At 48.8% G+C, this 15,417-nt stretch overlaps 1 protein-coding gene across 1 annotated transcript in view; it reads left to right on the top strand.

Moving 5' to 3' along the window:
* DSCAM (DS cell adhesion molecule) overlaps positions 1–15,417 on the top strand; it is a 532,016-nt gene that overhangs the window by 359,186 nt on the left and 157,413 nt on the right. Inside the window, exon 11 of the mRNA XM_036017445.1 lies at positions 14,315–14,488. Coding sequence (XP_035873338.1) covers positions 14,315–14,488 — 174 coding nt within the window. The remainder of the gene's footprint in view (positions 1–14,314; positions 14,489–15,417) is intronic.

The following is a 15,417-nucleotide window of genomic DNA, read 5'->3' as shown; positions in this document are numbered from 1 at the left end:
ACGCCCTGGGAAAGATCCTGAACGGGGAGGCAGGTCCCTCAGGTAAGTCCTTTCAGCACCTGGGAAGGTTAAGCAGCTTGTAAAACCGTCATCTGCTTGGGGACCGCAGCAAAGCCTACCAGTGGAAGTGCACGTATAAATCGTCAGGATTGCTCACTTTGGAGCTTTGTTTCCACAGTATTTACTCATATGAGCTTCAGTTGTTTTAGAAGGTTAGGAATAAAATTGTGGATTGTTTTATTTCCCTGTTTATCTTGGAATATACAGGCTACACACAAAAACAAACATGCCCCATGTCTGTTTGAGCTTTTATTGCTAAGCATGCTTTCTCTTCAGAGGCAAAGCATCATTTCCCTTTTGAGGCAGCACTGCGAACATGACAGGAGTGGGAATGTGGGAAGTATGAACTAATTCTAAACACTGTAAAAGGGATTTGCACCCATCTTATCATCTTCTCCAGGAAAGATTCCTTAACAGTGCTTACGAGCCTATTGGAAGTTCTTCTTCTTTTCTCATTTTGGTAATTTATCCAGCAGTCAAGGGCCAACTATATACCAGTGGGATAGACAAGCAAATAAATACATTTACTACTTTTAATAATCTGAGACCTACTCTATGTGTATAATTCTTATCAATATATTTATTTATGTTTATTTAATCATGGTTTATATTCTGGATGTTGTCTTTTAAAATACCATGTTGCATTTTTGTATGAAAATTAACAACAAGGGAAGAAGACAAGAGGGCACACTTACCACGATCCCTTCTAGTGTATTTCCTTTCGGGGAAAAGAGAATGGGGAGGTAGGGGGCGTTAGACACCACTGGATTGCAGGGGGAGTCGATTGGGTGTTTTAGAAACCTCTGAGGCTACTCCCCCGTGGCATGCCCCCTCCACTGTCCATGTGAAAAGCACTTCATTCTCAAATGAAAGCCTGTCATTTTTTTGCAGGCTGTCTGCCCATGTGACTCCTTACTTTAGGCCGTCTGCGAAGCCCCCGTTGCGTTACACGGAGACACATGAGCATCATGCATTGAATTCAGTTCACGTAGGTGTGCCTATGTGACAGTACAAACACTGTCCAGGACACTTCTGTTCTTCAACGTTATTTCTAAGGTTTGCCGTCGTGGGTGTTTCCTGTCTCTCCCTCAGCCTGCGTCCGGGCTCTCACTCCCATAGCCACCACAGCAGCAAACGGTTGTGTGTGTTCACGCAGCAGGGTGCACACGTGTGATTACAGCTGTGTGTGTTCACGCAGGGTGCACACGTGTGGTTGCTTTCTCCAGCCGCATCCCGAGCAGCAGGGCAGCATGGCCACGCTCAGGGGGTCTGTCTGAGGCAGCCCGGGCCCTTTGGAAAACGTCAGAGTAATTATTACAGCGCCAGCCTGTGTGTGAGGGGCTGTGTGTGTCCCTGCCTCCTTGCCAGTTACATCAGGCCATTTTATGCTCCGTCTTCACAGTGCAGGGAGTGAAATGGGTTTCTGTTCTACTTTGCATAGTTAGGCCACTAATGATGTTGAGAATGTTTTGTCCTGTGATAACTGACCACTTCTGTTTCCCCCACCCCGGGAAAACTCCTTATCCATGTTGCTTGCGCACATCTCTCTGTATCATTTATTTGTAAGAGTGTTTTCCATGGGTTAAATAATGCTTGTCTGTCAACGGTATCACATACGTTTCATTTCTTCCCAGTACTGATGTGCAAATTAAACTATGGTAGCCTTATTATCTTTAGATTTCATTTGTTATATAAAATCAAAGGAAAAATTATAAATCGCAACAACTTAAATTTTTAAAAGTTCCTCTCAAATAACATCATTTAGAGATAACCAAAGATGCCCTGGCTGGTGTGGCTCAGTGGATTGAATGCTGGCCTGTGAACCAAGGAGTCGCTGGTTTGATTCCCAGTCAGAGCACATGCCTGGGTTGTGTGCCAGGTCCCCAGTAGGGGGCACACAAGAGGCAACCACACATTGCCATTTCTCTCTCTTTCTCCCTCCTTTCCCCTCTCTCTAAAAATATAAATTAGATATTTTTTTAAAAGATAAGCAGAGATGACTATTGCAAACATTTTTTCTTAGCCTTTCACACCTGTCCCCAGACAAATATAAATAACTACATATATATACATACACATACATATACATGTATATTGTATATATACCTATACATATATGTGTGTGTGTGTGTGTGTGTGTATATATATATATTCCTGACATAATCTTCGTTTTCCAGTTAACAATACACTGTGAATGCCTGCCCGTGTCAATAAACATGGGTGTTCAATATGACTATGACTTTCTGGTGTCTGTGTAGAGTCTATATTGATACATCAATAAGTACATGTAACTACCGTTTGCCTTTGCTAGGGTTAAATTCAGTGACTCAAAGCCACAAGGAGTCTGGACATAGGGGGTTTGGCCCTAATTTGTTTTCTCCTCCAAGTCACCAGGGGCCCGCCCTGCCTGCACCTCTCTGTTCCGCTACTCTTAGCGAGCACCTCCCACTGTCAAACAGTGGCCACCGAGCGCCAGCCGCCACTCCCACATTCCCGTGGAGGAGGAGCAGCACACGCAGGGAGAGGGCTGCCGCTCCCACCGGAGCCCACTCCCTCGTAGGATCTTTCCAGAAGGTACTATTCATCAGTTCTGCTAGCATGTTGCTGGCTGAGCCACCCTGAGCCATCGGGGGTCTGCAGGCCGTGCCATCACTGAGCACACCACCCTCAGGACCACAGCCTGTGCCCCGTCACCGAGAAAAGGGGAGGGTGGACATGCGGCAGTTAGCTGTGTCCGACGCCATGGTTGGACACTGTGTGTTTGTTTTTCCCGGTTTTTCACTGTTATAAAAATGTCACGACGACTTCTGTCTCACTGATCTCAGTGCACGTCACCATTTTTTCCCCTAGGGATAATTTTTATACAGAGACGTGCTGGCTAGAAGAGTAAGCCATGCCTACGGCCTTCCGCCTGCACCGACCACGGGCTGGAACTTGAATTTACACACTCTCCCACTGTCTGCCACATTGCCTGCTTCTTACGACCAAGAAAATACCAAGTTTTATGCTTCTTTTTAAATATTTCCCAATAGAATATAAGGATATTTTATATTATATGAATATGCAAGTAATAAAGGTATTTCTTAAGAAAATTTGGACTTGTTGATGGAACATGTTTCCAGTAGACGAATGCTCACTGAGAGCACAGGTGCAGCTCCTTCACACGTGACCAAGTGACTCCCACAGAACGGACTCGGCCGTGTCTCCAAGAGCTGCGCCATCGAATCCTGCGCCTGCAGCGTTTCTGAGTGCATCGCGGTGGGCCGAGGGCAGCTCCTGCAGAAACGAAACAATCTTTGCTGAGCATGACGTTATTACCTTTTTGACCTTGGGTCTGGATACACGAATTCTAAGACATTCAGTGCTGTCTCCTGATATTTTTTTCCCTTTTACATGAACAAACAAGGCTGCTTATCTAAAGAAAAAGGTTTTAAAAAAGTCATGGCTTGATACTACGGTGGGCCTCCTCTGTGTTCCCAGAAGCCCACAGCCAAGCATGCGTGTGTCGTTAATGGCGGAGCGAACGGCTTTCAATCAGCATCTCCGGGACCAAGGCTACTACTCCCTAGCTGGCTGCTGATGTCACAGGTCGCCAGTGCTCAGGCCCACGGCCTGCTTGGCCATCCTTGGCTCTCTGGCTGCCCACGACAGAGCCTCTCTGACCTCCAAGGAAGCTTTGGTCATGGGAACCCCAAGGAGGAAACTCAGAGTGTGCCTGGGTTTCGAGGGAGGGATGGTGGGAAGCAGTTTGCATTTAAAATGGGGTTGTCGGGGAAGGCCCCAGGCGAAGGTGGGTAAGGATGGAGCAAAGACTTAGAAGAGACGGGAGATGAGTGGGGTGCACGGCCGCAGGGGAAGTGTTGAGGTCAAGGGACCAACCAGGGCCAAAGCCAGGGGCAGGAGAGGCCTTATGCCTGGAACATTCCAGAAAAGCCAAGGAAGACACTGAGCTGGGGCAGAGTGAGGGCAAGGAGGTGCTAGAGGCCCTGGGAGGGCAGGGGGTGGAGACCTGTGGGTGGGCCTGGGCCCTGATGCAGCTTGGATCCGGGGACGGCGGTGAAGGGGCGACAAGTAGCTGGGCTCTATTCCACTTGGCCGGTGGGCTGGGTGTGGGTGTGAGAGGAAGGGCGCGGTCAGAGGCGGGGCCCAGGTCTTGGAGAAGAGAGGAGGCGCCACTCACCGAAATGCAGAAACCCCAGGAGAGCCGTGCAGGCCAGGATCAGGGTCACGTTCCGGGCCTCTCTCTCTGTGGGCACTACCACCAATTTCCAGTATAAACAATGATACATTTCTAAACACTCTAAGGTTTTTGGATAAATACCTTCTTCACTGTCAAGGCTTTCACCTCCCGCCTTCTGGTCTGCCACCCCGGCCCCACCGTAGTTTCACGTGGGTTCTGTCGGGCGAACCTGCGCTCGCCAGCGGCCCCTCAGCCGTCCTTTCCCCGCTGGGGCACATTCCGACTTTTCCTTGCCTGTTGCTTTTCTGCGCACGCGGTCAGTTTATTTGGTGGGAGACCGGTGGCTCACAGCATGACCCAGGAGGGAACAGAGGCTGCCTGGCTTCCCGTTGGAAGGGACTTCGTCACGCTCCGTGCACCTAGGAGCTGCCGTGGGAGCCCGGTACACCTGCAGCCGGCGCCTCGCTGTCCCTGCCCTGGGCTCAGTCCTCCCCCAGATGTGGTGTGCCTGTTCGGTGGGTCAATTCGCATCATCTCTCCTTTAAGGAAACTTTTTCTTTGATGTACCTGTCAAAGCGTTTGTCCTCATCTGTGCTCTCCATTTCCGCCTAAGGGGCTCCATCCGCGGCGTCGGGACTCCTGGCGCCCGTGTTCCGTAGGTGTCATTTCTGCTGATGTTTTACCTCCTGCCCCCCCCCCCCCCCCCGCTCTGGTTGGTTTGTTCCTTTCCATGTCGAGTCTGTATGTGTTTTCCCCAGCGACGTCTGTTGTCCTTTGCACTCCGCAGTTTTGCCTTCAGTTTTATCCTTATATTTTTCTCCTTTCTTTCCCTCCAGATCTGCCAGCTCCCATTTCATTCTTTCTTGAGCTCTTGCTTCATAAAGTGACTTTTTTTTAGTCTCCTGGTATTTATTACTTATTTATTTATTCATTTATTTATTTTTCAATTGTGGTTTACACTCAATAGCATTTTGTACGGGTTTCAGGTATGCAGGTCAGTGGTCTGACGGTCACGTGCCCTACGAAGGGCTTCCCCCGTCTTCCCAAACACCCGCCGCACAGTCGCCGCAGTGTCATTGACTGTATTCTCTGTGCTGTACTCGACGTCCCCATTGTCACTACCCGTTTGCACTTTGTCATCCCTTCGGCTTTTTCACCCAGTCCCCTAACCCCCTTCCCCTCTGGCAACCATCAATGAGTCCGTTTTAGTTGTGTGTGTTTCTTTGTTCTGTTCTTTGGATTCCACATGTAAGTGAAATCATATGGCATTTGTCTCTCTCTGGCTGGCTAATTTCACTGAGAATAACACCGTCTAGGCCCATCCGTGCTGTCACTAATGGTAAGTTTCATTCTTTTCTGCGGCTGAGTAATATTCCATTGCATCTGTGTATCGCAGCTTTTTTATCCATGTGTCTATCAGTGGGCCCTTGGATCGCTCCCATATCGTGGCTATTAGAAACAGCACAGTGATGAACACAGTGTCCCTCTGTTCCTGCAGTTGCATTTGGGCTTCTTCAGGTGTATACTCAGAGGTGGGATGCTGGGTCACGTGGCAGTTCCATTTGTCATTCTCTGAGGACCCTCCGTGCCGTTTTGCATAGTGGCTGCACCAAGCTTTCATCTAAATCAGGGCAACCTTCCTCTGGTGAGATTGCATTACCTGAGGTCTTTGTCTACTTTTTCCTTCCATTTTTCTCATAGTATCTTTGTTAGATGCCGGCTTCCTTTTCAGAACCCACATTTGCAGAAAACCCCTATCACCAGAGATTGCTCTGCGCTAACATCTGGCTCCTCTCTGGACCCTGACACCCACAGTGGGTCCAGGGAAGCTTCTGCCCCCCCGGACCGCACACTGTGGTCACTGATGTTGGTGTGGTCCCCTGGCTGTCCCCCCACATGCCCACTGCATCCTCTGCCGATGAGTTCGGTGTCACGGCCATGGTCACTCTCTCCCCTGCTTGTCTTTCTGTGTGCCCCCTGCTCAGCCCCCTGCCCATTTGCCTGTTTCGCAGCTGATATCTTAGCTATGATGGCACCCAGTTTCATACAAAATGGAGTTTGTATTTTCTATTTGCTTCTGTATGGTTTCCAGGAGAAGAAGAAATGCTGGTTTTATGCTGCCATCTTTAAACCTTAAATCCTATTGTTTATGCACGAAGCTTGATTAAATTCGGACTGTATTTTAGAGAAATGAGAGAAGGAGGAGCCCAGGAGAAATGACCGGTTAAGAAGGCGGGCTAAGTGCAGACACACGCGGCGCCATCTGGCTGCGTCGCTGCAGGAAACGTGCTGACCCTGCGTGAACCGTGGCTCTCTGGTGTGGGGGGCAGATAGAACCCGGGGATTCACGAGAGGATTTAGTAAGATGATTCACAGAAAACATCTTTATGGTCCTCGGCACATCGCAATGAGCCAGTACGCATTAGCTGTTATCATCCTCGTCGTTATTGTCATTACCATCAGCTCCCACGGTTAGACGGTCGTCCTGAAAACGTTCCTTGAATAGCCCAACCTTTCCCACTATCCTGAACCACTTTATGGTCTATGAAAACAAACGTGCCTGCGGAAGCCTGTTTGTGTCATCCCTCCCCCCTCACCCTGATCTGTCCATTCCGGTTTCATGGCCACATAAATCAGAGGTTGAGCTCCTCCTAACATAGTTTAATATCTAGGAAAATAATACTCTCTTCGTTATTTTTCTCTCTCAAAACTGTCATAGACATCTCACGTGGATTTTTGTTTAGTTGTTGTTTTCTAGATGATTGTGAGGATAATTTCATCGTTTCCTCTAATAATTATTCTGAAAATTGTGGGGGCTGTAATAAATGTCAATGTCAATGTGGAGAACATTGAGTCCGATCCCTGACTCCTGCTGCCTACATCCTTGCAGGTTGCACTTGGCCCCCAACCTTGGCCCGCAGCCTCCTCTCTGGTTGCCTGTCCAAAGCATTTAGCCTCATTTCTCCGCCCTCATGACCACTCACATGGTCCTCGAATGCCAACTCAGTCTTTGGTCAGAACAAGTGTCCCTTCCACCTCTCTGCTCTAGGAGCTGGATCTCTGCCCGGGTCAACTCCTTGGGACCAGCCTTCTAATCCTGGTCCTACCACCCTCTGTTGCACACCCCTGCCTGCCTGTCCAGTTACCACCCCGATATCCACTCCTGAACTCCCCTCTGGTCCCGCTCTCTGTGTGCGTGAGAATGCCCCACGCTGCCAACCCCGGGGGTCCGCCCCCTTCATGCCGTTCATTTCCTGGACCTGCAGCTTCCCCTGAGGTCTTCCCAGCAGCACCCACTCCAAACTCAGGTGTCAGTCTGGCCCAGGCTGTCGGGGCCCAGTCGTTCACCAGGGATCCTTGTCCCCACTAGCATGCAAATATGTGACAAGATACAAACCTTGAATTAATAGTGGGAAGATCTCGAAGAATCTAAATAAAAAACAAGAGTGAGGCAGCACCTCCGTGTGGCACGGACAGTGGAAACAAGCCCCACTCAGAGTGGAACGGGGCTCCGTCGTGTACGACACGAGCAGCTCGGCCCTGTGTTCCCGGAACAGGGACACTGGGTCTCACTGAGCAACAATGAGTTGCTGGAGAAGGACAGTGGCCAGAACAGAGAGGATGAGTGTCCAACACGTTGTTCGACTTACTTCTTCCTTAGCCTCACCGGGGATGAGAGACACTTCTGCCGTCCTCTGGGGTAAAATGAGCCCAGTCTCAGCAGCCCCGGGAGCTGCTCTGAGACCGCTGCCAACACCCCGCCACCCAAGAAGACTGCAATTTCCCTGATCCTTGGGTAGGGTCACCAGGACAATAGACCCTGGGGCCCAACTCGCCCTCCCTCCCCTCCTCCATCTTCTCTGTTTCTCGGCGCCTTTCCTCGGGAACTTTCTAGTAGTGCTCTTGTAGACAGAGGGGGCCACCCTGAGGGCAAGTGTTTGGGGATCTCTTGCTCCAGGGAAGCGGTGGCCGAAGACCTTGTGTGATGGACCCGGCTGCAGGAGCTGCTCACGGCCCACAGTCCCGATACCAAGCCAAGGTGACATGGGCACGAACGAGCCACTCAAACTGCCTCCAGTGTCACCTGTCCCATTCACAGGTGCCGACTCAAGTCCACTCGTGGTTTCATTTTCGGAGACGTGAGTGAGGTACCGATGTGCCATCTTGATGAGAAAAAAGGACCCTTGCAGATTCGGTATTTAGTTAAAGTCGTGACAGTGGCGTTGTGCTCAATCAATGGACTACCAAATCGTAAGAAGCCCCGGGTGGCACTGTGCTGGTCCGCCTGAGTTCACTGCTTCCTTTGAATACACTTCTCCGGCGTAAACATAAAGGGATGGAGGGAAGAAAACTGCATCGCGCCGTGACCAGAATGACGCTTGGATTTACCGCAGAAGCAACCTCGCTGCTGTCTCGCCTAGGGTGTGGGGTTTTATCAGGAAGGGTTTTAGGAGAATTGGGTGTGTGCAAAGCTTTGGGAGGGAGGGCAGGGACTGAGCTGCCTTTCAGGAGCGAGGGCGATGTGGGGCCCCAGGGAAGCTGCTCCCATCTGTGGGCCCTGCTGCCTGCGGCCGTCTGTCCTCTGGGGGTTGGCTGTCTGGGGTCTGCCCCGGCGTGGACTCCCTGCTTCTGAAGGAGGTGACGGTCTCTCCCTCCTTGCACCTTCCAAACCTCAATTCAGTGCTGCTCACTGGTGACATGGGAACCAGACCGGGTAGCGGTGCGTTTTCGGGCTTCCAGCCCCTGCAGTTGAGGGAAGAGCTTGGTGAGGAACAGGAGTGCTGAGGACCAACAGTCCATATGTGACCCAGACGTTCAGGCGAACGTGACACGCACATGTCGTACACGTGGAAGCTTCTTTCTTGGGGCTTGGGACTAGCTCTCCAGCCTGGAGCTGGGCCAGTGTCTCAGGGCGGTGCCTCTGTCCACTTCAGGGCGCTCCTCCGGACCAGGACGCCCGGAACCCAGCACTCTGTCGCGGAGCGAGCGTTCCATTCCCGGCTGCTCAACCGGGAACAGGTGCAGCCGCCCCGCCACGTGCTCTCTCCGCCTCCCATCGCCACCGCTGCCCTTGGACCCGCTCACTCCCTGCAACCCAGCTCTGCTCGGAGCAGGCAAACCCTCTCCCCACACAAGAAAAGCAAACCCCCTCCCCAGGAAAACACCGCACTCTCCAGAAGGATGAGAGGGACTGTGTTTTTCAGTCCTTGGTGAGGAGAAGGAATAGCCGCCCGCCTGACCACTGGGGTACCATGCAGGGAGCATACGGAGTTCTCCTTTTACTTTTTCATTCTCCTTGAAGTCAGCTCACTGCATCCTGCCAGGGCGACTCCCTGAGTGTGCTCCTTGGCCAGCTGCTGGTCCTCACACGTGGGCATTAACGCTAGCATTTATAAACCCTGTGTCCTTCGGTGTGAGCGACGATCTGTATAGTATGGGAACGGATTTGTCTTCTGGTTTCACATGCGACGGAATGAGGGATGCAGAGAGAGTCAGCTGCTTGCTTGCTCAAGGGCGTAGTCCGTAAGTTTCGGAAATTGTATCAGAACCCAGTTCTTCCGACTCTTATTAGCCAAGGGCTCTCGCTGCAGAGGAGCAAAGGCTGAAGAGCGGAAGACGGGAGGGAGCAGTATTTGCTGCTGCCTTCAAAGCGGGCGCCCTTGGCGACAGCAGGCTGTTCTTTCCCACCCTTCCCACCGTCCCAGTCCTTGAGGACACCGCTAGGCACAGCTTCCCAACAACCAAGAAAGGTCACACAGTGTTAGCGTAACCAGTAATTCGGTCAGGGCCTTACATCATGCTTTAACATTTTCTCTTCGTGTAGTGGAACATCATAATTGCCCCCACTTGACCCCAGCTGTCCACAGAAAATTGACAGCTTTTTAATTAATGACTTCTGGTTGCTATAGTGTGTCTTGCAGCTAATTACCCCAAGCGCTTACCTTATGCTAACAAGATTACAGAATTGTGAATATTGTATGCCCTCGGTTAAGTTTTGCTCTTTACAAGCAATGATGAATGTACGGTGGGTGACGGGTAATTCTATCGATTCATGGCGAAACCCATGTCCTTCTGATGAAACAAGTGCTGACTAACCCTGATGATGGATGGAAGGATGCGCTCACTCTTACTCACTGTTTAGCACAGTGAGCAAATTTGTAAGTGGTGCTACCCTTCACATTAAGTTCATTTTCTGGTGAAAAAAACCTTAGTGTTTTTCAAATGCATTTATATTTTATTTCTATCCTCGGTAGGACCTTTTAATAATGAGGCAGCTCCTCTCCCCAGATAGGTACTCGGGGATAAGGCTTTCAGCTGTTTGAGGCAGCTGACAATGTTAAATTTCGTGTTGCAATTTTTTAGTATAAATGTGCCAAATATTATAAGTGTTTTACTGGTGCATTTTCTTTGAGGAAAAGAAAAGGTGTTTTGTTTTGTTTTGTTTTGTTTTTTTACATGAATAGTCCTGTGACTTTCTCATATTCTATCAGCATTTTATTAGATTTTTAAAGTTTTTGGAACATAGTTTTATATAATAGACAAATTCCAGAGCATTTTGAGATCTCTTGTTTCCTGCCCTATGGATTTTCTAAATGCTTCACTTCCCTGAGTTTTCAGTTTGTGTCTTTTAAACAAGACCCAGCCCCCAGTTTGCTGTTAACTGGAAGGAAGGCATTGGTGGCCTGTACAGATTTTCAAACTGCGCATCCAATTTAAACACTGAAATAAAAATTACAGGCTACTTTTTTATCTTAAAGTTCCAAAGTACACATTACACATAAGAAGGAATTTTATGATTTATAAAACCAAATCTTTAAAACACACAATCAACTTTTATGGGAGAAAAATCATACCATCATCTGAATACATGCCACAAAGTTAGCCAATACTAGTCAACAGTCAATCCTGATTAAAAGAGCAAGAACAAAAATAAAGTCTTGTAAAACAGGCAGAGAGAAGCACTTTTGAGACCCAAAGTGCTTTGGAAATTGAAGAAGAAAAAGACAAAAAGTCCAATAGATTCCAGGGCAAAGCATACGGATGGATGGTTCACCAAAGGACAAGTACACACTGGTAATTTATGAAAAGATGCTCAGGCTTACGTAATAAGCAAAAAAGACAAAAAATAGTTAAATTATACAAACTAACATGACGACTTGTATACTGTAATGAAGATTCAAACGATCAGTAGTATACGTGGAAGAGGAAAAAAAAAAACCCAGCCAGCACTGCTGGAAATAAAATTGCTACATTTTTAGTAAACAACTTAGGGATACGTTTTAACATTTAGATGTGCAGATTTCCACTCCAAGGGTTAACCAGAGAGACTGACTACCACTGTGTCGTCCCCTTGAGTGATGGACCGATGGACAGTGAACTGGGTCATGGCAAGATGGTCCTTACTGTCGGGGAGCAGGAAAGACAGACAGTCAGTCATAAAACAATTAAACGACCACAGGGAGCAAACTTTTAAAAAATAAGCAATAGCACAAAACTATTGGAGGCTTTTGCAGATATGCTTGTGTTACTGATTTTTAGTTTTAGTTTTGCCATGGAAATAGAACATAATTTGTATTATGTTTCTATTATAGAATCTACTGGAACGTGCATGATGGCCCACCACACCGTCTCCTTTAGTAACTGCTAGGTGTCCCCCCAAAGCTGATACGTATCCAGTTACTGTAGGGGGCAGACATCTGTAGATGTCAGTTAAGTTAATTGAGAGTGGTATGAAAGTCTTCCATATTTAAAATACAATTTCTTCTGACCCTTTTCTTCTTTTGAGACTGTAATTACTATACATTAGAATATCTGATATTGTTCTGGGGTGCCGGGACCATTTGTTCTGTATGTTTTCACTCTTTTTCACTTCTCGTTCTACTTTGGATAATTTCTATCGACCTTGCTTTGTGCTCATGAATTATTTCCTCTGTTGTGTCCAATCTGCTCATTAGCTTGCTTCAGGAATTCTTCATAGCTGCCACTGTGTTCCTCGTTTCTGCCGTTTTCTTTGTGTACCTGTTTCTTTTTATATAATGTTAATGTTCTTTCTGAATCCCCACCTGTTTATAAATACTAATTGTAATTATTATAAACTTCCTGCCTTTTGGCTCCATCCCAAAGTTCTGTTAATACTGTCTCCTCTGAGCTTGTTTTTCTGTTTTTGTTTTTTGTTGTTGTGGTGGTGGTTTTTCCCTGTTTTGTTTTTTGTTTTGGATTTTGTCGTTTTTTGTTTTTGTTTGTTTGGCTGGTTGTTGCTTTTTTGTGCATCTCACAATATTTTATTGAATTCTGGCCATGGTGCATAAAGAGTAGAGATTGAGGTGGGTTACAGTCATTTCTAGATCTTTACTTTTTTTTTAAAGATTTCATTTTTATTTATTTTTAGAGAGGGAGGGGAGGGAGATAGAGAGAGAGAGAGAAACATCAATATGTGGTTGCTGAGGGTTATGGCCTGCAACCCAGGCATGTGCCCTGACTGGGAATCGAACCTGCAACACTTTGGTTCAAAGCCTGCTCTCAATCCACTGAGCTACGCCAGCCAGGGCTTTCTAGATCTTTACTTTTTACCCGCCCCTCCCACCCTGAGCCAAAGATGAAATTGTTTCTATAACCCGTGTGTACTGGCAGGGCTTTGAATTCTTTGCAACTACGTGTTTACCTAGGGGCCTGTGGCTTCAAACTTCTGATTCATTCAAAGAAAAGTGTGATGCTGCAGGTTAACTGTCTCTGATTTGTGTTAGAATACAGGTGACATTCTTTTTCTGTTCGTCCTGAGCAGAAACGACACTCTGTTTTTCACCTATCCTCCCTAGCAGTTTTATTTTGATAGAAACCCCCAGTTACAAGAATTCTGCTCGCCCCCCTTATTCTGGGTGAGAGACCCCCTCACAGGCACTGTCCGTTCCCTTACCTCTTTGGGGAGCGCGGGTAAGGAAAGCAAGGCGCGGCCTCAGTCTCTGCCCCCGGAAGCCAAGGGGCCCCGAGGGGTGAGCAGTCAGTTTGGCGGGAGACAGTAGGAGGGAGTGTGTCCCCATCTCACGTCCCCAGGTGCAAAGCATGGAGTGTCCTGCATGAGGACCGAGCTGACCACCCACTCGCTCAGCCCCCACGGAGGTCCGAGGGCCCCAGAGACCAGTGGCTGCTCTCTGGGGCGCGCTCATGGCCCGTGCTTGGGCTTTCTCCAGGAAGGTGGAATTCCTCCTCCCCCTGGGCTCCGTCCTCAAACCTCACTCTCGGGTCAGAGAAGAGAGAAGCCCTCTCAGCCTTTTAAGGTTTGGGTCACACACCGCCCCCGGCAGAGGGGCAGGCAACAAGGCAAGTTCACCCAAACCACCGTTTCCCCAGAAATCTCTCCAGGCATTAATGTTCTGATCCGTTATCTCTACTTTTTTCAAAATGGCTTTATGTGGGTCTGTCATTGACACTAGGTCACACTTGTGCCCTGGCCTCCTTGGGCACAAGCCCTCTGAGGAGAGGGGTGCGTTCACACAGTGAGCTGACTTATTTAATTAAGCAGCGTGAAGCGGTTTTAACAGTGCGTGTTTCTGGACTGGAAGGTGACCACACTTAGAGGAGAAACCTGCAAGCACTGTATTCTCTCTGTAGACTCCGACGTGTGTGGCGAGTGAGGTCTTCGAATGTCAGGTCCCCGGAGCACTCTGCCTTCCCGTGAGGTCCCTGGGGACACGGTGTATGTAGTGCCATGACAGATGTCTACCTCTGTAGTCATCCTACTGCGAGGTCTTAGAATAACTTATCAGCTACACTATTTAACACTCATTAAATGTGTCTTTTTATGTGGATAGTATCCTTAAGGCTTCTGGCTCTTTATCCCAGAGTCTGGAATAAACACTGTCATTGTAAACACATGTGCCTCTGTCCGAACAAGAATTTCAATGTGGGAAGGAAGAAAAACTGATAAAAACATAGTGCACCCCACGACTGACGTTGGTGCCCCATGGTGAACATCAGTCGCTTCTCTTTGTTACTCCGGGTGAACTTGACCTCATGGCCCCCTTCCCACGGGAGTTCACGCCCACATCACTGTGCCTCTGCTTCCTTTCGTTCCAGGCGCTGGGGTTCCCCAGTTCCAAGCCATCGCCCTGAATGGCCGGGTCCAGGTCCTGGGCAACGGGTCCCTGCTGATCAAGCACGTGGTGGAGGAAGACAGCGGCTACTACCTCTGCAAGGTCAGCAACGACGTGGGCGCGGACGTCAGCAAGTCCATGTACCTCACAGTGAAAAGTAAGAGGACAAATGCTTTGTTTCACCTCTCTAGGTCTTCGTGGGGGGGGGGGGTGGTTTTCACTTGTCTCGGCACGGAGTTAGTCGAACACAAGACAAGAGAAAGACAAAATGTCGGTGGGCCGGGGCTGCTTTTGACATTTTGCTGACCTAGAAACGCAGTGGGAGAGGAGGGTAGGGTTGCAGCCCGTTGTCAACAGCAAGCCCACGTCCCCTCGCGTCTGGGGCGTGGAGCCACTTGCTTCTCTCCCTTCCGTCCGTGTGGTCGTTGGTGCAGGCCCTGAGCAACCTCTCAGACAAGTGGGTGTCTGCCTGTAGCACCCATGTTTCTATCCTGTTGGCTTCCTTGTGGAGATGCCCAGATGCCCGGTACGTGGTCTCAGCTGTGTTCGTTGTTTCAGAGGTCTATTTTCATGCGTTTTGTTGCTTGCAAGCTGGCTTGTCCACAGATTTCCCGTGTAAGGTCTGTATGAAATCAAGGAACCAGAAACCTCTTTACCAAAAAAAAAAAAAAATCACAACTACAAGACAGAAACGTGTAGCCCTATGCTCAGGGTCCCTGGTGCTACCCACTTTATAGAGAAGGGCCCCTCTAATGAAGTGATTTTCGTGCTTGGGTGACCAAGCCACCAAAGAAAGGCCACAAAGTGAACCAATGTTTACTGAGCGTTGATTATTAGCAGATGGTCGTGCGTCAAGTTTCCAGTGAATGGCTTCCGTCGTTCTCCATGTAGATAATTTTATGCCAGATACATCGTGATTCCATGCCAGCTACAAGGCTTTGATCAGCTTCCTCTTTTATTTCAATCACGCTATTGATCGGTTGGAAAGCATCTCTCCCATGTCATTGATCAGGGGCGTGGAATTTGGGAGTCTGTTCCAGGGGTGTGTGTGTGCGCTACTCAAGGGCTAGTTGCCAAGAGAACGGC

The sequence above is a fragment of the Phyllostomus discolor genome, chromosome 2 (assembly GCF_004126475.2).
Source record: "Phyllostomus discolor isolate MPI-MPIP mPhyDis1 chromosome 2, mPhyDis1.pri.v3, whole genome shotgun sequence".
NCBI lineage: Eukaryota > Metazoa > Chordata > Mammalia > Chiroptera > Phyllostomidae > Phyllostomus > Phyllostomus discolor.
The sequence above is the reverse complement of the archived record's forward strand: the minus strand, read 5'-3'. Positions and strand labels throughout refer to the sequence as shown.